The 25568-nt window shown below is 39.1% G+C and overlaps 1 protein-coding gene across 4 annotated transcripts; it reads left to right on the top strand.

Moving 5' to 3' along the window:
- Positions 1 to 1157: 1157 nt before the first annotated feature.
- Positions 1158 to 25085, top strand: LOC127791953 (protein ECERIFERUM 16). Of its 4 annotated transcripts, none has more exons than XM_052322183.1 (6): positions 1169 to 1248; positions 1445 to 1510; positions 1808 to 2282; positions 4190 to 4299; positions 21198 to 21302; positions 23149 to 25085. In XM_052322183.1, exons 3-6 carry the CDS (start codon positions 1898 to 1900, stop codon positions 24259 to 24261), a joined length of 1713 nt encoding a protein of 570 aa, XP_052178143.1. In that variant the 5' UTR covers positions 1169 to 1248; positions 1445 to 1510; positions 1808 to 1897; the 3' UTR covers positions 24262 to 25085. The 4 variants fall into 4 exon arrangements, with proteins under 4 accessions (XP_052178142.1, XP_052178143.1, XP_052178144.1 ...); XM_052322184.1 differs by having other exon boundaries at positions 1215 to 1363; XM_052322182.1 differs by lacking the exon at positions 1445 to 1510 and having other exon boundaries at positions 1158 to 1248.
- Positions 25086 to 25568: the final 483 nt, after the last annotated feature.

Here is a 25568-nt window from a genome sequence, read left to right as displayed (position 1 = left end):
AAAAGCGAAGGAAGCAAAGAGGGACAAAGGCTACCTGAAAACCTAAAAAAGAAAGAAACCAAAGATTGAAAGGGGAGGGGTCCCATCCCATCCCACTTTGTTTACTCACTATAGTGGTTTGAAAAGAAAAAGAGATGCCACCTTTGGCTTCTTCTTGGCTCCTCCTGCATTCCCATTATTCATTCTCCTTGTGATTTTACAATCGGGTACGTACTGATATAAATTTTATATATTTTTATATAAAACAGTATGACTCGTTAATAATTATATATTTAAAAAATAACCTTAAAAGTAGTTCATATATAATTGTTAAAAATATTGATGTCAAATGATGTTAATCGAGACTATGATGCACCAAATTGTTTTGAGGGTGTCGTTTCAATGTTTTCATTTTTAAAACTCTAAAAAATGTTTTCGAACTATTTTACAATTTTTAAATTTTTTTGAATCGTTTCATAATATTAAGAAAATATTAAAAAAGCATTTTTGACTTAGAAATACCATTATTTTTAGGTTATTTATGAAATTACCACTCTTATATATGAATTTAGGTTGATGTATAACTCAATAATTGTACTAAGAAAAATAGAGAAATGTACAAAATCCTAGTGAACTTCTTAAAAATTAGTTATTTTAATTAAAATATACTAATTTTATATGTTCCACTAGTTTAAAATATATATTAAAGTATAATTAATTTAAACATACTTTAAATTTAGAGCTCATAAAAAAATTTGTTCTGAGACTCATCAACATAAATAAGCTAAGTCTTAATCTATCAATTTTTTAATGAGTTGAGCTCGAACTTGAAATTTGGGCTCAAAATGAGCGAGCTATGGCCCTAGCCCTAGCTCTAGCTCTAGCCCTAGCCTGACAAAATTTCTAATAAATAAATCTAAAACTCGACTCCACTGGACTGCACTTGACCCACCTCATTTGCGGTGGTACTCACTCCTAGCATTTGTAAGGGCTGAGTATACTTTTTTTTCATTTCAACTAAGAAAAGAAAGCAACAAGAACTGCCCTAAAAGAAAGCATCTCTAGGCTGGGTCGGCCCATAAATTTGGTCTGACATATGTTTGGGCGGGACACTGTGGGCCGGATCTAGGCCCAAAATCGATCCCTCTTGCAAAGGCTTGGTCTCCCAGAGAGAGAGAGAGAGAGAGAGAGAGAGCGAGAGCGAGAGAGGGGTTCGCAATTTGTGTAAACCGAAGCTCCTTCCGTCGGAGAGACACTGCGTTACCCCAGGTATGAACCCTACTTTAAGCTAATCGAGATACTAATAATTAATCAATCCATGAGTTCTCGATTCATTGCCGGGAAAGTTTGCGAAATCATAGAAAATTGGAGTTCCGAATCTCAGGTCTGTCATTTATTGCTGTTTCGCTTTGCAAAAACTCGATGTGCGGGCAGAACTAAGTCTGTTGCTTTGTGGTTAGCGTAGGGTTATGCTTTCTTGAGCGTCAAGCAAAGTTCGAATGATTTCAGAAGTTACTATCTTCTCATTTTTGTACGTATTTTATATTAGTCCGTTTTATATGCTGTTGTGTGTATGTTTGGGGTATTTAGAGTTAAAGTTTTTCCCTATTGTAATCAGATTGTTTCCTAACGCGCAATGATGTGAAAATTGGAATTGGGGCTCCATCTCATTGTGGTCCTTTTTGATTTGGTGCATGTTTAATCACACACACACACACAGCTTAATGTAAGCGAATAAATTATTTTTGTTTATAGTTTTGGCATTGTGGCTCGTGGGGTTTCTGAATTGTTTTTGCAATTGTATTCTAACTTGCATTCCATCTTGCAGGGATTGCATGAACCATAACATCATCTGTGTTTTTCCTGAGATTGTAAGCTCCATTTGTGTTTTGCTGAAAGTTCTGATTTTTCATAAACCATGGATGTAAAGGCTATGGCAAAGTCGAAGAGAGCCCATTCTCAACACCACAATAAGAAGCATCATCCAAGTATAGCATCAAAAGCTCCATCAGCAGGTGCAGCAGGAGCTAACAGTTCAAATAAGTCATCTGGAAAGCAAGTTACAGAAAAACCCGATAAGTCTCGGGGTTCTAGGGAACTTCCCTCAAATTGGAGTCGCTATGAGGAAGAGTATGATTCAGGTTCAGAAGGTTTATCCCATAATGACATGAGTCAAGCAGCTGACATAGTGACACCAAAAAGTAAAGGGGCAGACTATGGTCACCTGGTTTCCGAGGCTACGTCTCAGTCACATGCAATAGTTTCTTCGGAGAGCTTTCCTTCATTTGATGATGTTCTCAGTGGTATTTCCTTGGTTCTAATCTTCACTTCTTTCAATCAGTTGTATCATTTTATCTACTAGTACTGATAAAGGAGCTATGGTTGTGAACTTATGTTGCCAAAGTTTGTGGTTGTCATTCCGCTAATAATTTTTCAATTGTGACCTTATTTTGTATTTTGATAAACAAGATTAGTATCCTAGAGATGTGATTCCTCTAGAAGGAGCAAGTATGTCCTTACACATGCCTGTTCCATAGCTGTGGATTAAGCCCTGTCCCATTAGCTCAAGCAGTTGATTTTGGATATTCCTTCTGAGGAGCCTTGTTAATCCCATAAAAAATTGATTTCGTTATTTGATCTGCACTAACATTTTGTTGAAAAGATGGACGTTCCAAAGAACCTGAGGAACTTCTCATGGCTTGTGAGTGCATTGTTTTGTGTTACTTCTTACTTGAAACAGCTCCTATAAAACATTTTGAAGTTGGTAAAGTATTGTTAGATTTCTCGATTAATTGCACAAACAATTGAAGTTGTGGAATGAGTATGAAGTTTTAGAAATTGACCAATAAAATAATCCAGTGAAAATGTCCTTTCAAAGAAAAGAAATGATGCACATAATCTTAAAATATCTGAACTGTAGTGAATCCTCTGTGTGCTTGGAGGTCTAAAATTCGTGTAGCCAACCCCACCTAGTGGAATTAAGACTTGTGATTGTTGTTGTTGTTGCAGTGGATCCTCTGTGTCATTTTTCATCACACTGTGGGGGAGCTGTCTAGCAATTTAGAGATTCTTGAGGTTGTGTCGTGCCTCCACATATCCGTCAATGACTTTTCTTTTCTTCTTTTTTTTTCTTGTCTTATCATGATATATCCAATGCCATTACTTGATCATTTTCTCTGTTAATTTGAAAAGCAGTTAAAATAAATCCAATAAGTCCAGACTTGCCCACATGCTTCCCATTGTTTCTAATTTGAAAATACAGAAGTAATAAACTCTCTTTGCTGGTTTTGCAGTAAATAAATTGGGCAATGAGGCTATCATGTTCTTGTTGATTGTTGTGGAAAAATCTTTTAGATAGAAAGTTGAACTTTTGGCACTTTGATCCTTTGGATTGTTGGATATCATGATCAACTAAGTAATCTTTACTCTCGATCGAATGAAATGATTAGTAGGCTGATGGTATCCTCTTTGCTCTGCTCTGGGGTAGAGATTGCCAAACCAATTTTATGAATAGCATCGTGGCATGGTCAAGCCAAAAAAAACCTTGCTTTTATACTCTATGTCACCCCCAGTCTAGATCACTATGGACTAGTTCAAGCTATTATAATCCATGTATAGGAATGAGATCTCTAGGGTTGTAAAGTTAATTGCATTTGTAGATTTTACAAAGTGTGTATCTTGTTGGTGTAGTTGTGCAGTGAATAGTGGTGCCTTCTTTGCATCTCTATTTAACTTACTAACTAGTTCACAGGCTTCTGTTTTTGTTCTAGCCCGCAAACTTTCATCTTGATAATTTTGCTAATCTTGCAGCATTGACATGCATATCTTATTTTTGAGGGTTTGATATTCTGTAGTTTTGACTTGTAATGCTTGATGTTGTTGTATGGTCATGGGCACCCTGTAACATGTTCAAAGTCTGTTTATCATCCTCTCAGCACTTGTTTTTGCTCCTTATATTGATATCAATAATAGATAACTTCTTTTCCACCTAGTAAATCTGATGGTGTCTTTGACTTGGCTATCAAATGCTACAATTCTGACTTGTGTTCTATTCTAGTTATTCATACTTTAGCAGCCACAGGGTAAAAAAATTATGTAGTTTCTTTACATTGTTGTACTGGAATTTTAGTCAAGCCCGGCAGTTAATAAGTTGTTTGATGTGAAAGTTTCAGTTTGTAAATGTGACGAGCTTAACTTCAATTTTTCTTAGACTCCAATCAGGGATTTGGCTCTCTGCTGACTGTAAGGGGACAGAGCATTCTATCATGGACTGGAGATGATAATTTTATTGTGGAGGATAGAGCAACAGCCAGTCATGGGGTATTTCACTATTTCTAGCCTTCATTATGTTTCTTTACTTGATGTGACTATGATCTTATGAAGGACATAAAGAGCAATGGTTGATATGCAATAGATGCTAGTGATTCTATAAAGGTGGTGTAGAGGAATAATTGATGGACAAAGAGCAAATATGCAGAATGTGTACCACAATCAGTCCATCTGTACAAGCTCTACAAGCCTACCTATATCTAAATTTCTTTTGCTTGTTATTTTCAAAATAGGAAGGTACTTGATTTTCCCTCTTTTATCCTTCAATTGGAGTTTTACAAGCTCCATCTTTTGGACCTTGTGTTAATCTTTTAGACTTTGTTGAAGTAAATTTACCTCGCTTTCTCCTGATTGTTATCCACCATTACAATTAATTTGATTATATTGTATAACCTTAGTTGTCTGAAATATTTGAGATAACCACAAACTGACAATAAATTAGTATTGGTGTAAGTAGTTTATAGTGCTACATGAAGAAGAGCTAAGGGTCATTTTACAGATGTCTAAAACAAGGGGTGAGCCCTAAAAAGTACAAACACTTCCTAGGGGTTGCCTTATTGGGGTTGCTAGCATGTTACACTTTGACACACCCCCAAATGTATCAGACACACCCATGTGGCGTGTTCGATACTTCCTTAAAATTTGTTCAAAGGATATGAGAGGGGACACGTGTAGGACTAACATAAAAATATACGTTCTTTCTGTGATTTAGGTGAGAATATGTGTGACTTTAATAATTTAAAAAAAAATTGATTCAATACAATTTAAATTTCAAATATAAAATAAATTCATTTTTAAATATATATTTAGCTATCAATTCATGCATTCTAATTAGTCCATATCCTTAATTTTGAGTTATAGAACTACATAAGTGCAGGGGTAGGTCAGTAAGATTTATTGTTCTCTATGTCGCATTCCCTTACCTGCAATTTTCTGACACATATCCTCGTATCTTTAAATTCATAAAATTGACAAGTTCGACCTCTAGATACATATCAGAATTCAGCACCTGTACCTAAGTCCATGCATAGGTTGACCTCACTTAATGGGGTTAAAGCTTAAGATTGTTGTTGTTGAGTGTCTCTCCCATTTCCCAACTCTTTTGGATGGTGGAGCTCATCATTGTTTTGTTTGTACTTGCATGTCTTTGCCTCGACTAATTCAAACTTTTATTCTAGTACCTCAAATTGATATCTTTATTAGACTTGGATTTCATGATATCCCTACTCTTTGATCAATTTGGTGTGCTGGAATAAATTTGAGGTCCTGGTTCCATAATATAAGACCATAAAGATATCAATTTGAGGTGCTGGAATAAAACTTCGGAGTATTAGAGGCATAGACATATCGTATATGCGAGTAACCACAAATTTCCTTTTCCTATTCCAAAGTCTCTCTCTTGTCAAGTTCTTGAATTAGGACTTGGCAATTTCAATAGTTCTGATCGAGAAAGAGAGGGAAAAGTGAATTAGAATAAAGAGATTAGAAAGATCAAGAGAGAGAATGATTTATTCATCAATCAATCGGTAAAACCCCCATGTGCCGTAGGTCTCCTTATTAATAAGACCTCTAACTATATAATGGTTCTTCTAATCCTCCTAACCGTCTCTTGAGGCTATTACAACAACCTCTCCCGCCTCCTAACTTCTCCCCAACAGTTTAGTAGAGGTAAAGATTACAAAATAACCCCCAGGGTCATGACAATCCCTGCCCCTTGAAAGAATTCTTGTTCTCAAGAATTTAGAGAAGTCCCATGGCCCGCGGGAACTGCTTCAAAAGGTTTGGGAGGTATTCCCAAGTAGTGTGGTCTGGATGAAGATGTGACCACTGAACTAATACTTGCGTCAAGGGTACTTTTCCTTCATACATTATCCTCTTCTGTAGAATAGTGCGAGGTTCGATTACTTCTTCTGCTTCTTCCGCATTGGGTGGTAATTCAGTCTGACTAGAAGCAGTTGCTATTGTTGCCTTCTTCAACAGCGAAACATGGAACACTGGATGGCTTGTCACTCCCTTAGGTAACTGTAATCTATATGCAACTGGACCTATTTTGGCCACAATAGGATAAGGTACAAAATATTTGGGGCTCAACTTAGAGGGTGGCACTGATGTATAGGGTTGTTGCAAGAACCTCCTTACCTTGAGATAAACCAAATCACCTATCTCAAAAGTCTTGTCACTCCTCCTTTTATCTAGTATTTGCTTCATTCGGTTCCGAGCATTGGCCAATTCTTGTTTTAGGACGGTTAATAGTTGCTGCCTCTGCTGGAAATAATGCCCCACTTCTGCCATAGTAGGGGATGACTCCGAGATGGCAGGCAACAACATGGATCTAAACCCAAACATGGCTTCAAAAGGACTCCTCCGAATAACACTGTGGTAGGTGGTATTATACCACCATTGTGCCAATGATAGCCACCGATTTCAGCTCTTAGGATTAGTGAAGCACATACACCTTAGATATGCCTCTAAGCATTGATTGACCCTTTATGTTTGACCATCTATTTGAGGGTGGTATGCAGTTGACAAACACAAGCCTACTCCCAATTTCCAAAACAGTTCTTGCCAAAATAAACTTGTAAATACCTTGTCTCTATCCGAGACAATAGTCTTAGGAACTCCATGGATGCTGCCTATCCTATCCAAGAATACTCTTGCCATCTCTTGTGTAGTAAATGGATGAGATAGACTATTGAAATGGCCAAATTTTGTCAAACGATCCACCACCACCACCATGATTACATCCTTGCCTTCCGATCGAGGTAGACCCTCCACAAAGTCCATAGAAATTCCTTCCCATGCTTGATTAGGTATTGCCAAGGGCTGTAATAACCCCGGGTAAACCACGTTTTCATGTTTACATCGCTGGCACACCATGCAAGACATCACAAATTTCACTACATCTGGCTTTTGTTTAGGCCAAAAAAATAATTGTTTGACCTTTTAATAAGTAGCTCTTATCCCTGAATGACCCCCCACTGGCGAACCATGAAGGGCTCCTATTATTCTCTCCTTTAATGCATCGTCATCCCCCACTACCAACCTGCCTTTGTACCTGATCAAGCCATTGGATAATGTATAATCTACCATTGCAGTAGGTTGTATTGCTAGTTGTGTTAGGATACCTTGAAGCCATTCTGACTGACTGTAGCTCACTTCTAATTCCCCCATCCATTCGGGTACTACCGCTGTGATAGCTTGGCAGGCTACAGTTTCACTGCATCTAGATAGTGCATTAGCCACTATGTTTTCTTTTCCTTTGCGGTACTGAATAATATAATCCAGCCCCATGAGTTTAGAAACCCCTTTCCTCTGCAGCTGGGTATGCAACCTTTGTTGGCCTAGGAACTGTAAACTCGCATGGTCCGTGCGAATCACAAATGCCTGGCTTTCCAAGTAATGTTGCCATTTGTCAACTGCTCCAAGCACGGCTAACAACTCTTTGTCATACACACTTAATCCTAAGTGCCTTTGCGACAATGCTTGACTTATAAAAGCCAATGGTCGCCCTTCTTGTATCAGCACAGCTCCCACCCCAGTGTCACATGCATCCATCTCAACTGTAAATGGCTTAGAAAAATCTGGAAGAGTTAATACTAGAGTTGTAGACATGGATTTCTTAAGGGCTAAGAATGCTGCTTCTGCTTTTGGATTCCACTGAAACCCTTCCTTCTTCAACAACTTAGTGAGAGGTTTGCTGATAATACCATAGTGTTGCACAAATTTCCGGTAATACCCTGTCAATCCCAAAAAAATTCCTCAGCTCCTTCACATTTTTAGGTCTAGGCCATTCCAACATTGCTTCCACTTTCTTTGGATTTGTTCGTACCCCTTCTCCACAAATAATATGTCCCAAATATTCCACCTCCCTCGCAGCAAAGGTACATTTGGAGAGCTTAACATACAATTGGTGAGATTTAAGGATCTCAAATGTAGTGCGGAGGTGTATAATATGGTGTTCAATAGTGGGGCTGTAAACAAGGATATCATCAAAGAAAACGAGGATGAATTTTCTTAGATAGGGTAGGAAAATTTGATTCATCAAAGCTTGGAATGTGGCAGGGGCATTAGTCAAACCAAAGGGCATAACAGTGAATTCATATAACCCTTGGTGAGTTTTAAATGCTGTTTTATGAATGTCGGATGGTGTCATTCTAATTTGATGATAACCAGACTGAATGTCTAGTTTAGAAAAAAATTGTGCACCATATAACTCATCCAATAGGTCATCAATCAAAGGTATAGGAAACTTATTTTTGATTGTATTGGAATTAAACTGTCTATAGTCTATGCAAAACCTCCAAGTTCTATCTTTTTTTTTAACAAGTAGGACTGGAGAAGCATAGGGGCTTTGGCTAGGATGAATAATGGCTGAGTCTAGCATTGTTTTAACTTGTTTCTCAATTTCAGTTTTCTGCACAGGAGGGTATCGATAGGCTCGAATGTTGATAGGTTCTGAATTTGGTTTAAGGTGAATTGAGTGGTCCAATGGTCTTTGGGGTGGTAAAGTGCTAGGTTCCACAAATAGATCCTTAAATTCTACCAAGAGTGAATGCAAGTTCTCCGATAAACCTACCTTGTTTGCGAGTTGGGAACCAATGTCAGTATTGGTGAATTGCAATTCTGCCTTCACTTCACTGTCATCTTCTATTTCTTTTGCTTGTATAGAATAGAGTTGGGCTATCTGCCCTCCCTTCTTCAACATCATTTTCCATAGCCATTTTCCTCCAATTAACTTGCACTCTCCTTGCTCCAAATTTCCCAGCAAGGTTAGCTTCTTTCCGTCAATTACCACTGTGACTTCTAACTTGTTGAAATCAAAAGTCAGAGGACTTTTAGTCCTCATCCAGTCTACGCCAAGGACTATGTCACACCCACCCAAGTCTAAAATTCTCAAGTCAGCCACAAATTCCTGCCCTTGCATGATCCACGTAAATCCTAGACATTTATAATGATTGTACATTCTATTTTCGTTGGCTACTGTTACCGATAAAGGTGTTGTGGCTATCATGGGACACTGGAGGCTCGTCGTTGTGGCTTCACTAAGGAAGCTATGGGTGCTTCCATTGTTGATAAGCTATGGGTGCTTCCTGCCCTTGCATGATCCATGTAAATCCTAGACATTTATAATGACTGTACATTCTATTTTCGTTGGCTACTGTTACCAATAAAGGTGTTGTGGCTGTCATGGGACACTGGAGGCTCGTCGCTGTGGCTTCATTGAGGAAGCTATGGGTGCTTCCATTGTCGATAAGCACCATCAGTCTTCGTTTTCCCACCTGTCCTTTTACTTTTATAATTTGCCCCATAGGGCTTCCTTCAGTGCATGGAACGAAATCTCCCCTCCTTCCTCCCTTAGCTTTTCTTCTTCTTGCTCTAGTAACTCTTGACCAGTGGTTTCCTCTGTTTCTGTTTCTTCTTCCCTCTTTTCTCCGTCAACTCCTTCCATGTTCATTAGCTGTCTTTTGCACTGATGACCCGGACCGTATTTTTCTCCGCATTTGAAGCACAACCCCAGCTGTCTTCGCTGCTCTATCAAATTTCCTTTACTCCCGTTATTATTTACGGGTGTTTTAGAATTTTGTTGATTATGCCATGTTAGCAATGGCCTTGCGTTTCCCCCTCCATACTGTCCTGTTAAAATACTGGGTTTATAGGGGACCTTATGTTTCTTGAAAATGGCTTCTAAGGCCAATTCTTGAAGTCTTGCTTTTTCCGTTGCTTGTTTAACGGATGTTGGAGTCATCATCTTCACCATGGGCCACAGTTCTTCCCTCAATTCGCTAATGAAGACCTATACCAAGTACTATTCGGTAAGTCCGGGTTGTACTGCACTCACCATAGATCTCAATTCTTCAAATCGGCTTTGGTATTCAATCACCGTTCCTTCTTGTTTCAACTTGCTGAATTCTTCTACTACATCGGTCATGTTTTTCTCCCCGAGCTGTTCACATAACCCCTCAGCAAATTCGGCCCAGCTTCCTTGCATTCCTTCATCTTGAATCCATCCTTGATACCAAGAATCTGCTTCTTCATTCAAATAAGCCGTCGCCAAATTTATCTTTTGCTCCTCTGGAATTCAGTAAAATTGGAAGAATCATCCACACCTCCTCACCCACCATCGTGGTTTCTTCCCTTCGAACATCGGAATCTCCAATCTTGGCATAGGAACATGGTTCTAAATCCCTAGCTGGTGATTCCTTCCCATAACTCCTTGCACCGTACCTGGTCTGCTTCATCAAAAATCCCTTGTGTGCCCAAACGATTGCCCTGGTGTGGTAGGATCGGTTCCGACGTCTGTCGGGGTGGATATTTCGGTGGTAAACGGAATTGGGGTAGTGAAGACAGCATGCTTAGCAAGCTGTTAATCCTCCGCCCTTGCATCTCTATCGATTCTTGGCATCGATTTATTGCTTCTTGCTGTTTCTCCATAGCTATTTGCATTACTTCCCTCCATTCGATCAATTCTTCTCGCGTTTGTCCTAGGGTCTCTTGGGTTTGGGTCGCGCCCAACTCTAGTGATTCTAACCAGATCTCCCATTGCTTCAGACGTGTGCCTTCCGCCATTGCGCCCGGGAATCCGAACCTCACAGCCGAATCGTACGGCTCTGATACCATTTGTCAAGTCCTTGAATTAGGACTTGGCAATTTCAGTAGTTCCGATCGAGAAAGAGAGGGAAAAGTGAATTAGAATAGAGAGATTAGAAAGATCAAGAGAGAGAATGATTTATTCATCAATCAATCGGTAAAACCCCCATGTGCCGTAGGTCTCCTTATTAATAAGACCTCTAACTATACAATGGTTCTTCTAATCCTCCTAACCGTCTCTTGAGGCTGTTACAACAGCCTCTCTCGCCTCCTAACTTTCCCCCAACAGTTTACTAGAGGTAAAGATTACAAAATAACCCCCAGGGTCATGACATCTCTCTCTCTCTCTGTGTTTTGCTAGTCAGAAAAATGTTTGTTTATTATATGGAAATGTCTCTCGGTTTCAAGTTACTCTCATTTACAACCTAAAAGAATAATCTGATTGTGTTTTCCGGGCATGATCTGATTTAGAAATAAAAAAGGGTGTCCCTTGTGCATGGAGCTCCCCATTTTGCTAGGGCCGAGGGAGTCGCAGCAAGTACTTTTGTAAGAGCATGATGTAGGAGCATCATTTTTTTTTTTATCTTCTGCCCCATGTGATGAGAATCATGGAGGGTCGACTAACAATGATGCAATCGGGCAAGTCAACCTCGTCAACCATGTCGGAATTGGATGATTGACAAGATTTGCGCATAAAAAGGAATGGTTGGGCGCATGATTGATTGATTGATTAGTTAATTGATTGACAAGATTTGAGAGCATAAAAAGGAATGGATGATTGATTGATTACCTGATTGATTGATTGAAAAGATCTGGGAATATAAAAGGAATGATTGATTGATTGACCAGATCTAGTTATTTATTTATTTTCTATGTAATTTAGGATTTTTATTAATTTCCATGTAGAATTAGGATTTAATTATTTGCCTATTTAAAGGCTTTTCCATTGTAAACATTAGATAGAAATTATTATGAATTTTTGAATTTGAGAGATTTATCTCTTTTATCTTGTTCTTCAATGAATAAAACTTCGAACTTATCAATGGAGTGATTTCTTTGTGGCGTTCAAAACCCGAACTTATCAAAGATCTGGGCAGTCTTTGTGGCGTTCAACAATTCTTGGTTCTTGCTTCCGTATAATCAACGGGTCTAGATTTTAATATACTTTAGGTTCTTGGTTCGTGAATCAACGGGTCGGGAATTCTTTGCCTTCTACCCGATTTTGGCTTTTCTGGGGTTCATTTCAATCTTTTGTGAGTTCCTTTGGTCTTGTCCCATCGTGGGTTCACATCACCATGTGAAGAAATCAAATTTAGAATATTCTTGACAAAGTTAAGTATGAGTTGAGTGATTCAACTTAAAACATTTTCGGCTCTTTTTTTGTATTAAAACCCAAAGTTTCCCTCTACTCTTCTATTTGAAGAATGTTAGGGCATTTAGGTCTTAGAGCAAGTCAAATCTAGCATGACCGGTTGGCACAACCTAACTTGTAGCTTTTGTATGTGATATGCCTTGCAAAATAAAAGATACATGTTAAAATGTTGTCTGAAGCAGTGTTATTAAAAGTTCAAGGCGCACTAAGGTGCAAAAGAGTGTTGGAGCTTGAGGCGCAAGGCATAAGGCGAGACGCGCGCCTGATAGAACTAGGCGCATGCTTACTTAAAAAAAAAAGAAAAATATATATCCTACTTGAAAATTAAGGTATAAAATAAGTCCTCACTCCTAATAACATATTTACAAGTATGTTATCAAGGAAATTAAAAAATACAACATATACTAATTAAAAGAACAATAAAAAATGCCAAAAGATGTAATCTAAAAGTCTTTAAGTCAACTTAAATTAAATCTTAAAAAAATTTATAGGTCTTTAATCTTAATCAAGATTAACTAATTATGCATTTTAAATAATCTAAAAATCATCTTCATCATCAATATCAAACATTTTTATATTTTCATCATTAGAAGCATCATCTCTAATATCTTCTTCCACATCATCTACTTCTCTTGTTGGATGATTTCTATGGTTTAGAAGTGTGATGATAGTTTCATACATTTTTTTGGTAGGTAATATACTAGACTTGAATTTGTATCTTTCTTTGTATAATGAAAACTTAACCTCCATGGTGTCTATAAATATAGATCACGCCAATAGAATGTTGATCATTGGATATTGAGTGTAGTTTGACTTTTTATTACTGGAATAATATAATCTTAAGAAAATCGAGACTTGAACAGCTTTAACAAAACATTGTTGAAGTAAATGAAACACAAACAAGGAAGATGAGAAACTAAGGAAAAGCCACTATTTAACTTGGGACTATGAAAATATAATTTTCTTTTTCCCTTTTTGTCCACTTCTTGCATTTGGAGATCATAGGTGATATATAGAAGCCTAAGAAAGACGGTTGCAAGTATGGGGGTGCTGTTTTGATGACTTAATGTTGCATTTTGTTATTGCATGTCTTGAATTTGTTCAATTCTCCCTATCTATCTTCATCTAGTTCAAATTCAATTGGAGTATTTGAAGTAGTAGCCTTTTTACTTATTGTTAAATTTGTAGTTGAAGTAATAAATTTAAACCCTAAATAGTAAAAAATTAAATAAAGTAAAAACAATGAAATAAAAACCTTGAAAAATAGCTAAAAAGCCCAAGGCGTGCCTTGTCGCGCCTTTAATAACACTGATCTCGAGTTATACTAAAAGATTGTTGAAGTTAGTGACTTATGTCGGCTAAGGGGTAGATAGGCAGTTAGAAATAATTCCATAAATGTTATAGTATATGTTTGGGGGTTAAAATTGTAATTACCTAATCCCAGTCAGGATATATTGGGGTGTCTACCCACTATTATAAATAGGGGGCAAGGGGTAGTCGAGAGAATAGAGAGTTCTCATTTCTATTTGTAACGAGTACTGATTGTTCAAGAGAAAGGCTAGAGTTTGAGAGATAGCTTTGTAATCTTGGGGGTAGAGGCTTGATGTACTTAGGAAATAGGAGGAAGGGATCTCAGATGTATACTGATCATTCATATTGAATAGTGAATAAAGAAAGCTGCTTGAGGGGGTGTTTTGACTGCTGGATGTAGAACTGGTGTAAACCAGTTCGAACCAGGATAAAATTGGCATCTTGTGGTTTGTGTTTCTCTTTCTTGTTTTTTTATTTCTGTTATGATTTGATTGCATTTATTTTCTATTGTTTTGGATTGATTTCGAGTGAGGAGTTGAGAAAATTGGCACTTGGAAACATTGTTTGAGTTATTAAAAGAGCTCCTAATCATAACAAATTGGTATCAGAACCAAGAACTCATTCAAGATTTTCCAAGAACCCTAGAAATCAATAGGATTTAGAACCTGCCACAGCTTCTGAGGCCTTTGCTACTTGGTATGACATTGAGAAGTTCGATGGAACTAATGACTTTGGGCTTTGGAGAATTAAAATGAAAGCTTTGTATCAGATCCTCGGGGACTTGGCAATAATCAATTCGGAGCTTCTTTCGAATTGACATGGACTATCGGAATTCGAGAGAATTCCGATAGTGAGACGGACAGATTGATAGAAAGGAGAGAGATTAGAAGAATGAGAGAGAGAAAGAGAGAGTAGAAGTTTAGAGAGAAATCCAGAGAATGTTCTATTCAAATTCTTGTTGCCTTTTCCATGAGGGGTGGGATACAATTTATACCCCTTACCCGAGTACATACAAGCGTTCTCGCCAAGGCTGTTCACAAAATAGTCTAACTACATTATGTTATTATTCTTTATTCCTCTTCCCACTTGCACCCTTACATTTTACCTAAGTACCCTCTAGGTACTTGACAATACCCCCTCCTTAAAGTATTTCTTGTCCTCAAGAAATAGTCAGTAAATTGGCTACTCGCGAAAATTGTTTGAGCAAGTGTGGAAGGTACTCCCAGGAGCTATTGTCTTCATGCCGGTTGGTCCATCTCACTAGCACTTGCATTATGGGTGCCTCTTGGCAGTAGATCACCTGTCTATCTGCTACAACTGTTAGTTCTGGAGCTCCTTCGGTCTCCTGCACTCCCAAGGGTAAGTAGGAACTCACCCGTTGTTCTCCTACTGCCTTCTTTAGCAATGACACATGGAAGACTGGTGTATCTAAGTGTTCCCGGGTAACTGTAATTTGTAGGCCACTTTGCCAATCTTGGCTAAAATGGGAAAGGCCCAAAGTATCTCGAACTTAGCTTGGAGATCGGACCGATAGTTAGGGACTTTAGGTAAGGCCCCCTCAATTTCAAGTACACTTCTTCTCCAACTTCAAATTCTCTTTCACTTCTACCCTTATCTTCCATTTGCTTCATACGATTCTATGCCATAGCTAGGTCCTTCTTAAGCTACTGTAGGATCTGTTGCTGTTGCTGTAGGTGCTCATCCACTGTTGCGACACTGGTGGGTCCCGGAAGGGTTGGTAGTAGCGGTGGTTTGTAGCCAAAGAGGGCCTCGAAAAGGGACATCCGTAGTGCACTATGGTGGTTGGAGTTATACCACCACTATGCTACTGATAACCATTTGTGCCAGTCTCTTGGATTCTCCAAGCACAGACAACGAAGGTAAGTTTCCAAGCATTGGTTGACTCTTTATGTTTGCCCATCTGTTTGGGGATGATTGGCAGTGGAAAGATTCAATTTAGACCCCAAAGATTTCCACAAGGTTTGCCACATAAGGCTGGTGAATATTTTGTCCCTGTCCGAGATAATTGTTTTAGGCACCCCATGCTTCTTAACCACCTGATCTAGCATAATTCGAGCTACTTCCTGGGCAATATAGGGGTGAGTAAGGCTTAAGAAGTGACCAAACTTTGTGAATCAGTCTACCACGACAAGGATGCAGTCCTTCCCATCCGACTTAGGTAGACCTTCTATAAAATCCATCGACATACTCTCCCATGCTTGGCTTGGGATAGGAAGTGATTATAGTAGCCCCGGGTAGGCCACTGTCTCATGTTTACATCATTTGCACACTTCACAAGCCAACACGTATTGCATTACTTCTTCCTTTAGCTTTGGCCAATAAAAACAACTGTCTCACCTTGTGATAAGTGTTTTGCACGCCCGAATGTAGTCTCATGCAGGGCCTGGAGTATTCTCTTCTTCAATTCTTCATTGCCCCCTATCACCAGTCTACCCTTATATCGGATCACTCCATTTTCATAGGAGTACCCTGGTTTGCTTTTTGGTTATACAATCAGTTGTTCCAAGAGGCCTTTCACCCGTTCATCCTCATAACTTCTCACTATCTCTTCATAACTTCTCACTATCTCCTGGCATCAATTAGGTATCACCACTGTAATAGCTGCTATTGTTCCCTCCTCCATACATTTGGATAGGGCATCCGCTGCAACATTCTCTTTTCCCTTTCTGTACTGAATTACATAATCTAAGCCCATAAGCTGTCATCCCCTTCTTTTGTAAATGGGTGTGGAGCTACTACTGCAACAAGAATTTTAGGCTCTCGTGGTTGGTTTTTATGATGAATCACCTCATTTCCAGGTAATATCGCCACTTATCTACTGCAAATATTATTGCCAGTAACTCTTTTTCATAGATGCTGAGGCCTGTGTGCCTCGGAGCTAAGGCTTGGCTTATGAAGGCTAGGGGTCTTCTCTCCTGCATCAGGACAACCCCTATTCCCACCCTACTTGCGTCTGTTTCCACTACAAAAGCCTTGTCAAAATCTGGTAAGCTTAATACAGGGGCTTCACTCATTGTTTTCTTCAACAACTCAAATGCATCCTCTGCTGCGGGACCCCATACAAAGCTGTCTTTCTTTAACAAATCAATCAATGGTTTATTGATTGTCCAATATCCCTTCACAAATCTTCTATAATAGCCCGTTAGCCCTAAGAATCCCCTCAAGGCCTTAATTGATGTCGGCCTTGGCCAATTGATCATGGCTGCCACCTTGTTGGGGTCGGTGTTCACCCCCTGCCCAGATATCAGATACCCCAAATACTCCACCTGGTTTTGTGCAAAGACATATTTTTGCCTCTTGATATACAACCTATTGAGTTTTAAAATCTCAAATGTAGTCTGTAGGTGCTTTAAGTGAAGTTCAAAGGTGGGGCTGTACACCAAAATGTCATCAAAGAATACAAGTATAAAGTCTCAAAGGTGGGGTTCAAAAATTTGGTTCATGAGGGATTGGAAGGTGGCTGGGGCATTTGTTAGGCCAAAGGGCATTGCAAAGAATTCGTAGTGGCCTTGGTGGGTGCGGAAGTCAGTCTTGTGTATGTCAAGGGGGTTCATTTGGATGTGGTGATAACCGGATCTTATGTCAAGTTTAGTGAAGATGGTGGCATGGCTTAGTTCATCTATTAAGTCCTTAATAAGGGGAATTGTGAATTTGTCTTTGGTGGTAACTTCATTCAATTGGCGGTAGTTTATGCAAAACCGCCATGTACCATCCTTTTTCTTTACTAGCAACACAAGGGAGGCAAAGGGGCTATGGCTAGGCCTGATGAGGGATTTCTGAAGCATCTCTCTAACCAGATTCTCTATAATCGTTTTCTGGTTAGGAGGGTATCGGTAGGCTCGGATGTTAATGGGGTCAATGTTGGGTTTGAGGTGGATGGTGTGGTCGATAGGTTTGGTTGGGGGAAGGGTTACAAGTTCTACGAATAGATTTTCAAACTCAATAAGTAGCATATTAAGGAGGTCAGTTTGATATACCTCTAGGTTAGCTTGAGGAGTGGTGCTAACCGTTAGCATGAATTCTCCCTCCTCTTCCAACTCTTCATTCCCCTTTTCCACTGCCTGGATTGAAAATAATTGTCACCTAATTCAGTTTTGGTCTAAGCATCTTATGCAGTCTTCTCCCTGTTATCATCTTACACGTTGCCCATTCTTTGTTTCCTGTTAAGGTTATCGGCTTACCCTCTTTCTCAAACTTCACTTCCATCTTGTTAAAATCAAAGCAAATTAGGCTGACTTGCTTCATCCAATCCACGCTAACACCACATCACACCTTCCTAATTTGAGAAGTCTCAAATCAGCCTCAAACCCCTCTCCTTGCATCTCCTAATAAAATCGGATACATGCTAATTTGCTTAAGACTTTGCTTCCATTCGCTATAGTCACTGACAGTGGCTGTGTTGTAACCAGGAGGCATTGCAATCTCCGGGTTGTGCCTTCATCCAAAAAACTGTGGGTGCTACCACTGTCAATAAGAATCATCAGCTTATTGTCACTTACATTCCCTTCAACCTTGATGATCTTGCTATTGGTCAAGCCCTTCAAGGCATGTAACGAGATCTCTCCTCTACTAACTCCTCTTCTCCTTGCTGGAGGGGTGGTTCCTCCTCTTCCTCTACTAACTCCTCTTCTCCTTCTAGCAGTAGGAGTTGCGTTCGACATTGGTGACCAGGGAAATACTTCTCCCCGTACTTGAAGCACAGATTGGCCTGTCTTCTCTGCTCCATGGTCCTCCCATATTGGGTCGTCAGTGCTGACAGTGCCAAATTCTTCCCCTTGGTGATCCTTTACCCATCTCCTTACCATAATCTCTCCCTGGAGGGAGACTTCCTTGAGCAACTCCCATAGCCACCATTCTCTATTTCCTCATTAGCGCCTCCATCGTTTGCTCGTGGAGCCTAGCGCTATCAGCAGCATGTTTTAGAGTTCTAGGACGAAGTACCTTAACCATTGGCCTTAGCTCCTCGTTCAAGCCACTTAGGAAGCTTGAAACGAAGTAAGCCTCTGTCAGATATAGGTTGTGATTAAGCATTAAGGCCTTTAATTCCTCAAATCGTAGTTGGTAGTCCATCATTGATCTTACCTGTTTGAGCTTATTAAACTCCTCTACTACATCAGATAGGCCTCAATCCCCAAACCTCTCACACAGCTCCTCCTCGAATTCCTCCCACTTGCACTCTTCTCTGACTTTGGACCACCCCTGGTACCATGCGTCACCAGCGTCGTTAAGGTACGCTGCTGCCATGGTTACCTTATGCCCTTCAGGCACCCCATACCATTCAAACGCCCATTCGCACCTTTTGATCCACAAGCAAGGGCTGAGGCCGTTAAATAACGGGATTTCCAATAGTGGTAGGGGCATTTCTTGTTGGTGATGACCCACCGGTGTCTCTGGTCACCTTCTCCATCCCAATTCACCACTCTCCTCATCGCCTTCTGATGTCTCCGGTGGTCTTTGGTTTATCCCCTGATCTCTCGTCCCTGGTCCCATCCTCCCCTAACCTAGTAGTATGGGATCCGTTCTTTCCCTTGGAGGGAAGTGAGGTGACATATGCATCTAGTTTTGCCTCACAAACATTACTATGAACGTCTGCATTTGCTCCCTTTTCTGGACTCCCAGATCATTGTGGATCTGTGTGATCGCTGCCTCCAATTTTCGTTCAACTGCCAAAATGGCCTCGTGATTTCGGTTAGATCCTAATTCTAATTGATCCACTCTATTTTGCAGATCGTTCGCCGTGGATCCAATCTATTGCATCTGAGTCTCTAGACTCTTCATTCTCGTTCCCATGACCATTGCTAATCCTTTAAACTCCCGCGGCCCAAGCACTACTTTGATACCAAAATTGTTAGATCCTCGGGGACCTGGCAATAATCAATTCGGAGCTTCTTTTGAATGGACACGGATTGTCGAAATTCGAGAGAATTCCTGTAATGAGATGGACAAATTGATAGAAAGGAGAGAGAGATTAGAAGAATGAGAGAGAGAAAGAGAGAGTAGAAGTTCAGAGGGAAATCCAGAGAATGTTCTATTCAAATTCTCGATGCCTTTTCCATGAGGGGTGGGGTACAATTTATAGCCCTTACCTGAGTACATACAAGCGTTCCCGCCAAGGCTATTTACAAAATAGTCTAACTACATTTTGTTATTATTCTTTTTTCCTCTTCCCACTTGCACCCTTACATTTTACCTAAATACCCTCTATATATGTGACAATTCATTAGATGTCCCGATCATGAAGCAGGTCAAAGCTGTTATGGTGATGCCTTTGACAACAATTCTAAGTTGGATCAAGTCTTTGCTTCTCTACAAGCAGTCAAAGAAGTTCTAATTGGGCAATCCAAATCGGAGCTGTCTCATAGTGGCTCTAAGGAAACTACTTACAAGGATGAAGGAGTCCTAAGACTAGAGGAAGACAATCTGCCCCTTCGGCATTTTCCTACTGCAGCTGAGGATTTCGTTAGACAATCCTCTGGGCTCAAAATAACCAACATCGAAGATGAGGAGATGAGGAGCACATATGTAAACAAAGATTGTGTTCCATCACTCGCCTTTCTTATGGTAACTAGTCGGATGTGTGAACTTAAAACTAATCCACACTTGCAGGTTTCAGTTGCCAACTATGATAGTCAGGGAGTGGTTGATCATGTTCTTAAATGGGAGTTCGCTCTTGATTGGGAAGCTATTGTAGTAGGTGGTTATGTTTGGCTCAAATTCAATAAGGTTATTTCTATTGAAGTTTTGGTTCAACTTATGCCTGGAATTGCTCGTGCGAACTTAAGAGCGAAGAGGAAGAGACCTAGAAGTAGAAAGAAAGAAAGAAGAATCAAATAGAGAGAAAAAGATGGGATTGGATGAGAGCAGTGAGCAATCGCTGTAAGTTCTTGAGAACAATCTCTCTCAAGAAGGGGGGAATTGTCATAACCCTAAGAATCCACTCTTATTTTGTAGCTGTTAGTACCTTCCTTGGTAAAGCCTATAAATAGGCTAAGGTAGTTAGAGAAAATCATGTTTGAATTGTTAAATGAATTCTATCATTTCCCTCTCTTGGATTCTCTCAATCTCCCTCCAATTTCCCTCTAATCTCTCGGTTCTCCCTAGTCTCCCTCTCTATTCTATTCTTCCCTAATTTCTTCCCCATTTCTTCTGATCTAACCCCCCTCGGCCGTGAATTCCTTCCAATTACCTTTTAAACCTGTCATGAATCCTAGGTCCATGACACATTTTTAGACGGTCTCCCATACATACATACATTTATTGTTGTAGTTCGGCAACAATAGTATGCTTATAGCAATGAAAGGGATCCAAACTTTTTAAACTGTGGCTTGAATTCTGGCACAGAAAGTGCATCATATGTAAGCTAACACCAAATATATTGACTAACAATGTGGCCATGCAGATAACCTAATCCTAAAGCATGTCACATGCTTTAAACATGAGTTACTACTGCAACTCCAGCTGATTTTTCAGCTATTTCCAAGCATAAACTGGAAACTATTATGGTTTGATTTATTTATCTATTTTTCCATTCTATTTTTTGCTTAGTTCACACATGTTGATGGGCGCATATGGATTCTATTCTCTGTTTGGGTTGTAGGCGTCATTTCTCTCCCTAAATCTGAATCTCCTTGCTGAACAACTTGCAAAAGTGGATTTGCCTGAAAGGCTCTTCATGGAACCAGACCTCTTACCACCAGAGCTGGTATGTGTATTTTCCCATCTGAACATATTTGAACAGAATTTTACAGTTTATTTTGAGCTGTTTGTTCAGCAAGAATGCAAGGTTATTGAGCCTCACTAGTTGTGGAGAATAGAGGTTCATGACACTATTTTTCTTTTTTTAGCTTCAAGTATCTATTGCATTGCATCTACTTCATGATTTATTGGGATTATGAAATTTTCTGAAATAAATTCAAAAAAATTCTAGGGTGAACAGTACAGAAGAATCAGACAAATGAATTTTTCTTATTTGCTTATTGAATAAATAATAGTTATTCTGTTTGTTTGCAATTGTAAAACTTGTGGCCTAGGGCTTCACTATTTCCTTATATTATCTCCATTTATCAAATTTGGACATTTGAAGCAACTATGCAATTTTTTTGGCTGTATCTCTCGATTGTTCCCATTTCTTTGCTACTCATGGTTTTGTATCAAAAATAGTTACTCATCTTTCCCTACTTACCTTGTTTTCTTCCAATGTGATTTCCAAAATTCGTTTTCCATAAAAGTAACCTCGTTATGCTAAATACTGTGTGAAGATACTTCTCGGAATATTGATGAACTAGCAGTTCACCCTGCAGTGCAGAGGATAAAAGAATTGCTTGATGGAAAATAATATTGTTTTACTATAAAGAAGTACATGATAACTTTGAACTCAGATAGCTGTTTCATCCACTTTGGTTGATATTTCCCCTTTCTCTATTCAATTCAACTTAACAAATTGTTAAGGGATGCAATAGTAGATCTAACTTGAGATGAAGGTGGCGGAAAAGTGTTGATGAGGAAAAACCTCTGGTTCAACATTAGGGAATAAGGTTGAATCTGCTCCACGAACTAATCTGACGCTATAATATTAATAAGACAATGAAATTGAGGTCCCTTCCAATTTATACTTGACTCAGTACAATTTTTCACTGGTTAAGTCACTCAAACTTGAGTAGCCTTTCCTGGAAGTCCACCAGGAGTTTGCTCCTTAAATGATATGCTTAGGTTGATTGCGGAACTGCGCCGGGGTCCCAAGGATCCAAGGCATCCTATTCTTGTACATAATTAACCAAATCTTAATACATCTTTCCAAATTTAGCTGAAATTTCCAATGACATTTGAACAACCTTCTCATGCCCTTCTTGTGGTGGCATCTGGTGAGGCAATAGGGCACTCTTCCATCTCTTTACTATTAACATTACCACCAAAAAAATAAAAAAGACCCGAAGTGATGTCTAAACATTCCTGAATTTTCTTTTAAAAAAACTACAATTTCTTAGACATATTAAAAAAAATACAGTTTTGAAATTATTTAATAAACCACTACAAGTTCTTTCGTGTAGACATCACATGCTGGTATGATAAATTGACAGTGAAACTCACTCCTATGAGCACCGAGTTACTGTTTCCACCAGCAGGCTGCTGACACGGAGGGCCTTGCTCCCATGAGGAGCGAATTCTGTTCAGTTAAATTACCACATGGTTATTGTTGCTGACATGGGAAATTTTGTAGTAGTTTCTTACATAGTTTCACAACTGTAGTATTTTCTAAAATTTGATTAAAAGTTGTATTTTTTTTTTCTTAAAAAAAATCAACATGCCTTGGTATTTTTTTTTTTAAACATTCCTTATGCTTGATTATTATTTGAACTCATAAAAACTCATTTCAATAAGAAGATGAAAAGCACGTCTGGACAATGTTTTGGTCAAGGAAATAGCCATGACATAACAAAATCCACTAGTTGCATTGCTTTGATTATTGCTAAATATTACAATAGCATTACCTGTATTGCATTTTACGAATTTGGTAGTTTGTGTTACCTAAATTATGTTGCATGTTACAGAGCACAAAGGAATCAGAAACTAGCTTCAGTCAGGAATCTGACCAAGTAAAAGCTGCATCACGAGGTGAAAGCGTGAAGAAAAGTTCTGATCAATTAGCTTCCCATAGTTACCATGACACAACTATGACGGAGGGTCAAATTAGTGAGTTAATGTCACCCAATACTTCTTGGATACGTCATTCAGTTTCAACCTCATCTGCTGAAGGATTGAAGTCTACAAATCAGGTTAAGAATGAACCAATTCAACCTGGCAAAACTCGTGGAAATACATTCCAGTACAAAGCACAAGTAATTGGAGGTTCTGGAAATTCAAAGAAAAAATGCTCTGGGTTTGAGGGCAAGGCAGCAGAAGCAGAGCAGCCAGAGCTTGATATGCTTCTTGAGTCGCCCAATGAAACAAATTTCTATGATTCTTCGGTTGCTAAAAAGAAGTCTAGTGACAAGTCTTGGGTTCAACAAGAAGGAACTGCATCATGGATTGAGGTAACTTCATCTTTAGAACAGGCTCCAGATCAGCCTTCGAGAAAAGATACGGACTTTGAAAGTGCTTCATTTACCACCAATTTTGATGATGCCCTTGATGACCTACTTAAGGAAACCTCATCAGTTGCTACAAACTCTAGCAACTCATTTTTGATCCACAAAGAAGAAACTTCATCGAGGATAAAAGGAATTTCATCTTTGAAGCACGCCCCTCAGCCTTCAGGAAAAGATTCAGGTTGCTTGAAACAAGCTTTAGATGTGACCAACTGCGATGATTCCCTCGATGACCTACTTAAGGAAACATCCTCTGGTTTTCCTGTTGGAGAACAAGAAACTTCAACTTCATTATTTGGAGGAAGTATGCTTGTTCAATCATCGTCGTTTGATCAACCTTCGAGGAAAGATCGAGAGGAGTCTAAATCAGCCGCTGCCATGGCCAACTTGGATGGTGTCCTTGATGACCTACTCGAGCAAACATCCAATCTGACGGATGAAAAGACCACGGCACATCCTGACGAGGTAACGGCTGCCCGTCTTAATACTACGTCTTCCCCTTCCTCTGGCCCTGCTCCGAAGTCTAAAGTGTTAGATGATTTTGATTCATGGTTTAATACTATAAACGGTCCATAAGATAAAAATCCTGGATGTACCTAGATGTTGTCTTTTAGAGCCCTTTCTTTTAATGACTTTCCTTCTTGCCTTCGAACATTTGGAACTTAACAGTGTTGATTCTCAACGTGGGCTGTTTAAGGACCGTAAAACCGCCATAGGATGATCGGTCGGTTAGTGACGAACCTGATATTTAGCAATGGACAAAAGTGGGTTTTAATCTTATTAGGTGGGATTGATTAATTATGTAGACATGATGTGACTGAGAAATGAAATAGCAGCAAGGTGTCAGTTTTGAAGGCTCAGGGCTTGGATCAAATGGATAAGGCATAGTTAATTCCCCTACCATGATGTGACTGGAAAATCAAATACCAGCAAACTGTCGGTTTTCGGGGCTGATGGGGTGGTTCAATGGATAAGGCATAGCTGGCAAGTGTGCATCATTACGAAGCTGTGAGAATAGTAATGTTTATCATCTAAACTGAGTGCAAAGTCATATTTGGGCAGCCTGTGAATTTGGGCTATTGCCAATCTGAAAAAGACTAGAATAATCCTCGATACATGTATAAACATGTGGCGTGCCGTCATGTTTATCAGAGTTATGAGTTATAGAACCAGTCTTTTTCGGGTTTTTTTTTTTAAAAAAAAATTAGAATTAAAATTGCGATCGTCACCCAACTCGCAAACTAGCTCTCACATAGGCTTCTAGAACAAAACACTGCAACTCTCTGGGGGTTTTATTGCATTTATTTTAATCAAATGTACAAGTCCTATAGGCTATAGGCGTGAGGAATTTTAATGCTCAAGTTTCGTCACGGCTTTGAATCATTCAAACTAATTTCTGATGTGTACTGTGCTCATCCCGTGACCCAAAATGTAAGTTCCAGTTGTCGTGAGCTTTAATTGCTTTTTTATTTATTTTTTTACTGGATTTTGAGTGATATAATTTTAATTATAAAAAAATTGAATAAATATGTTCACTTTGCCATTATATTCTATAATTTATTACTGTATTATAAAAATGTCATAATTATATGATCTTGCTGTTTTATTACTTAAATTATACCATCAGGCAGGCTGTCATGCTCTCGTTGATTGACCCGGTCTAAGGGAGTGATATTCAAAAAAATTTAATTATGAATTAATTTAAGAATATTTTATTTACTTTGAAGGATAATGATACGGGTATCCAAGTGGGTGGGTCGACCCAATAAAAATTTTACATATTTAAATTGCTTAGGCTGACACACACAGGGTACGCAGATGATGTATGCGTCATTATTTTAGTTTCAATTGGTTAAAGGGCGGGCTGTGTGAGCTACAGCTGG

Source organism: Diospyros lotus, chromosome 15, assembly GCF_014633365.1.
Source record: "Diospyros lotus cultivar Yz01 chromosome 15, ASM1463336v1, whole genome shotgun sequence".
NCBI lineage: Eukaryota > Viridiplantae > Streptophyta > Magnoliopsida > Ericales > Ebenaceae > Diospyros > Diospyros lotus.
Note: the sequence above shows the minus strand (reverse complement) of the source record. Positions and strands in the feature narration are given on the sequence as shown.

What these genes read in the sequence shown, in the direction of transcription:
- LOC127791953 (XM_052322182.1), top strand. Translation starts at nt 1,898, where the DNA reads ATGGATGTAAAGGCTATGGCAAAGTCGAAGAGAGCCCATTCTCAACAC. An exon ending in ATTTGATGATGTTCTCAGTG is followed by an intron (nt 2,283 to 4,189) that starts GTATTTCCTTGG and finishes AATTTTTCTTAG; the next exon opens with ACTCCAATCAGGGATTTGGC. An exon ending in GAGCAACAGCCAGTCATGGG is followed by an intron (nt 4,300 to 21,197) that starts GTATTTCACTAT and finishes TTTGGGTTGTAG; the next exon opens with GCGTCATTTCTCTCCCTAAA.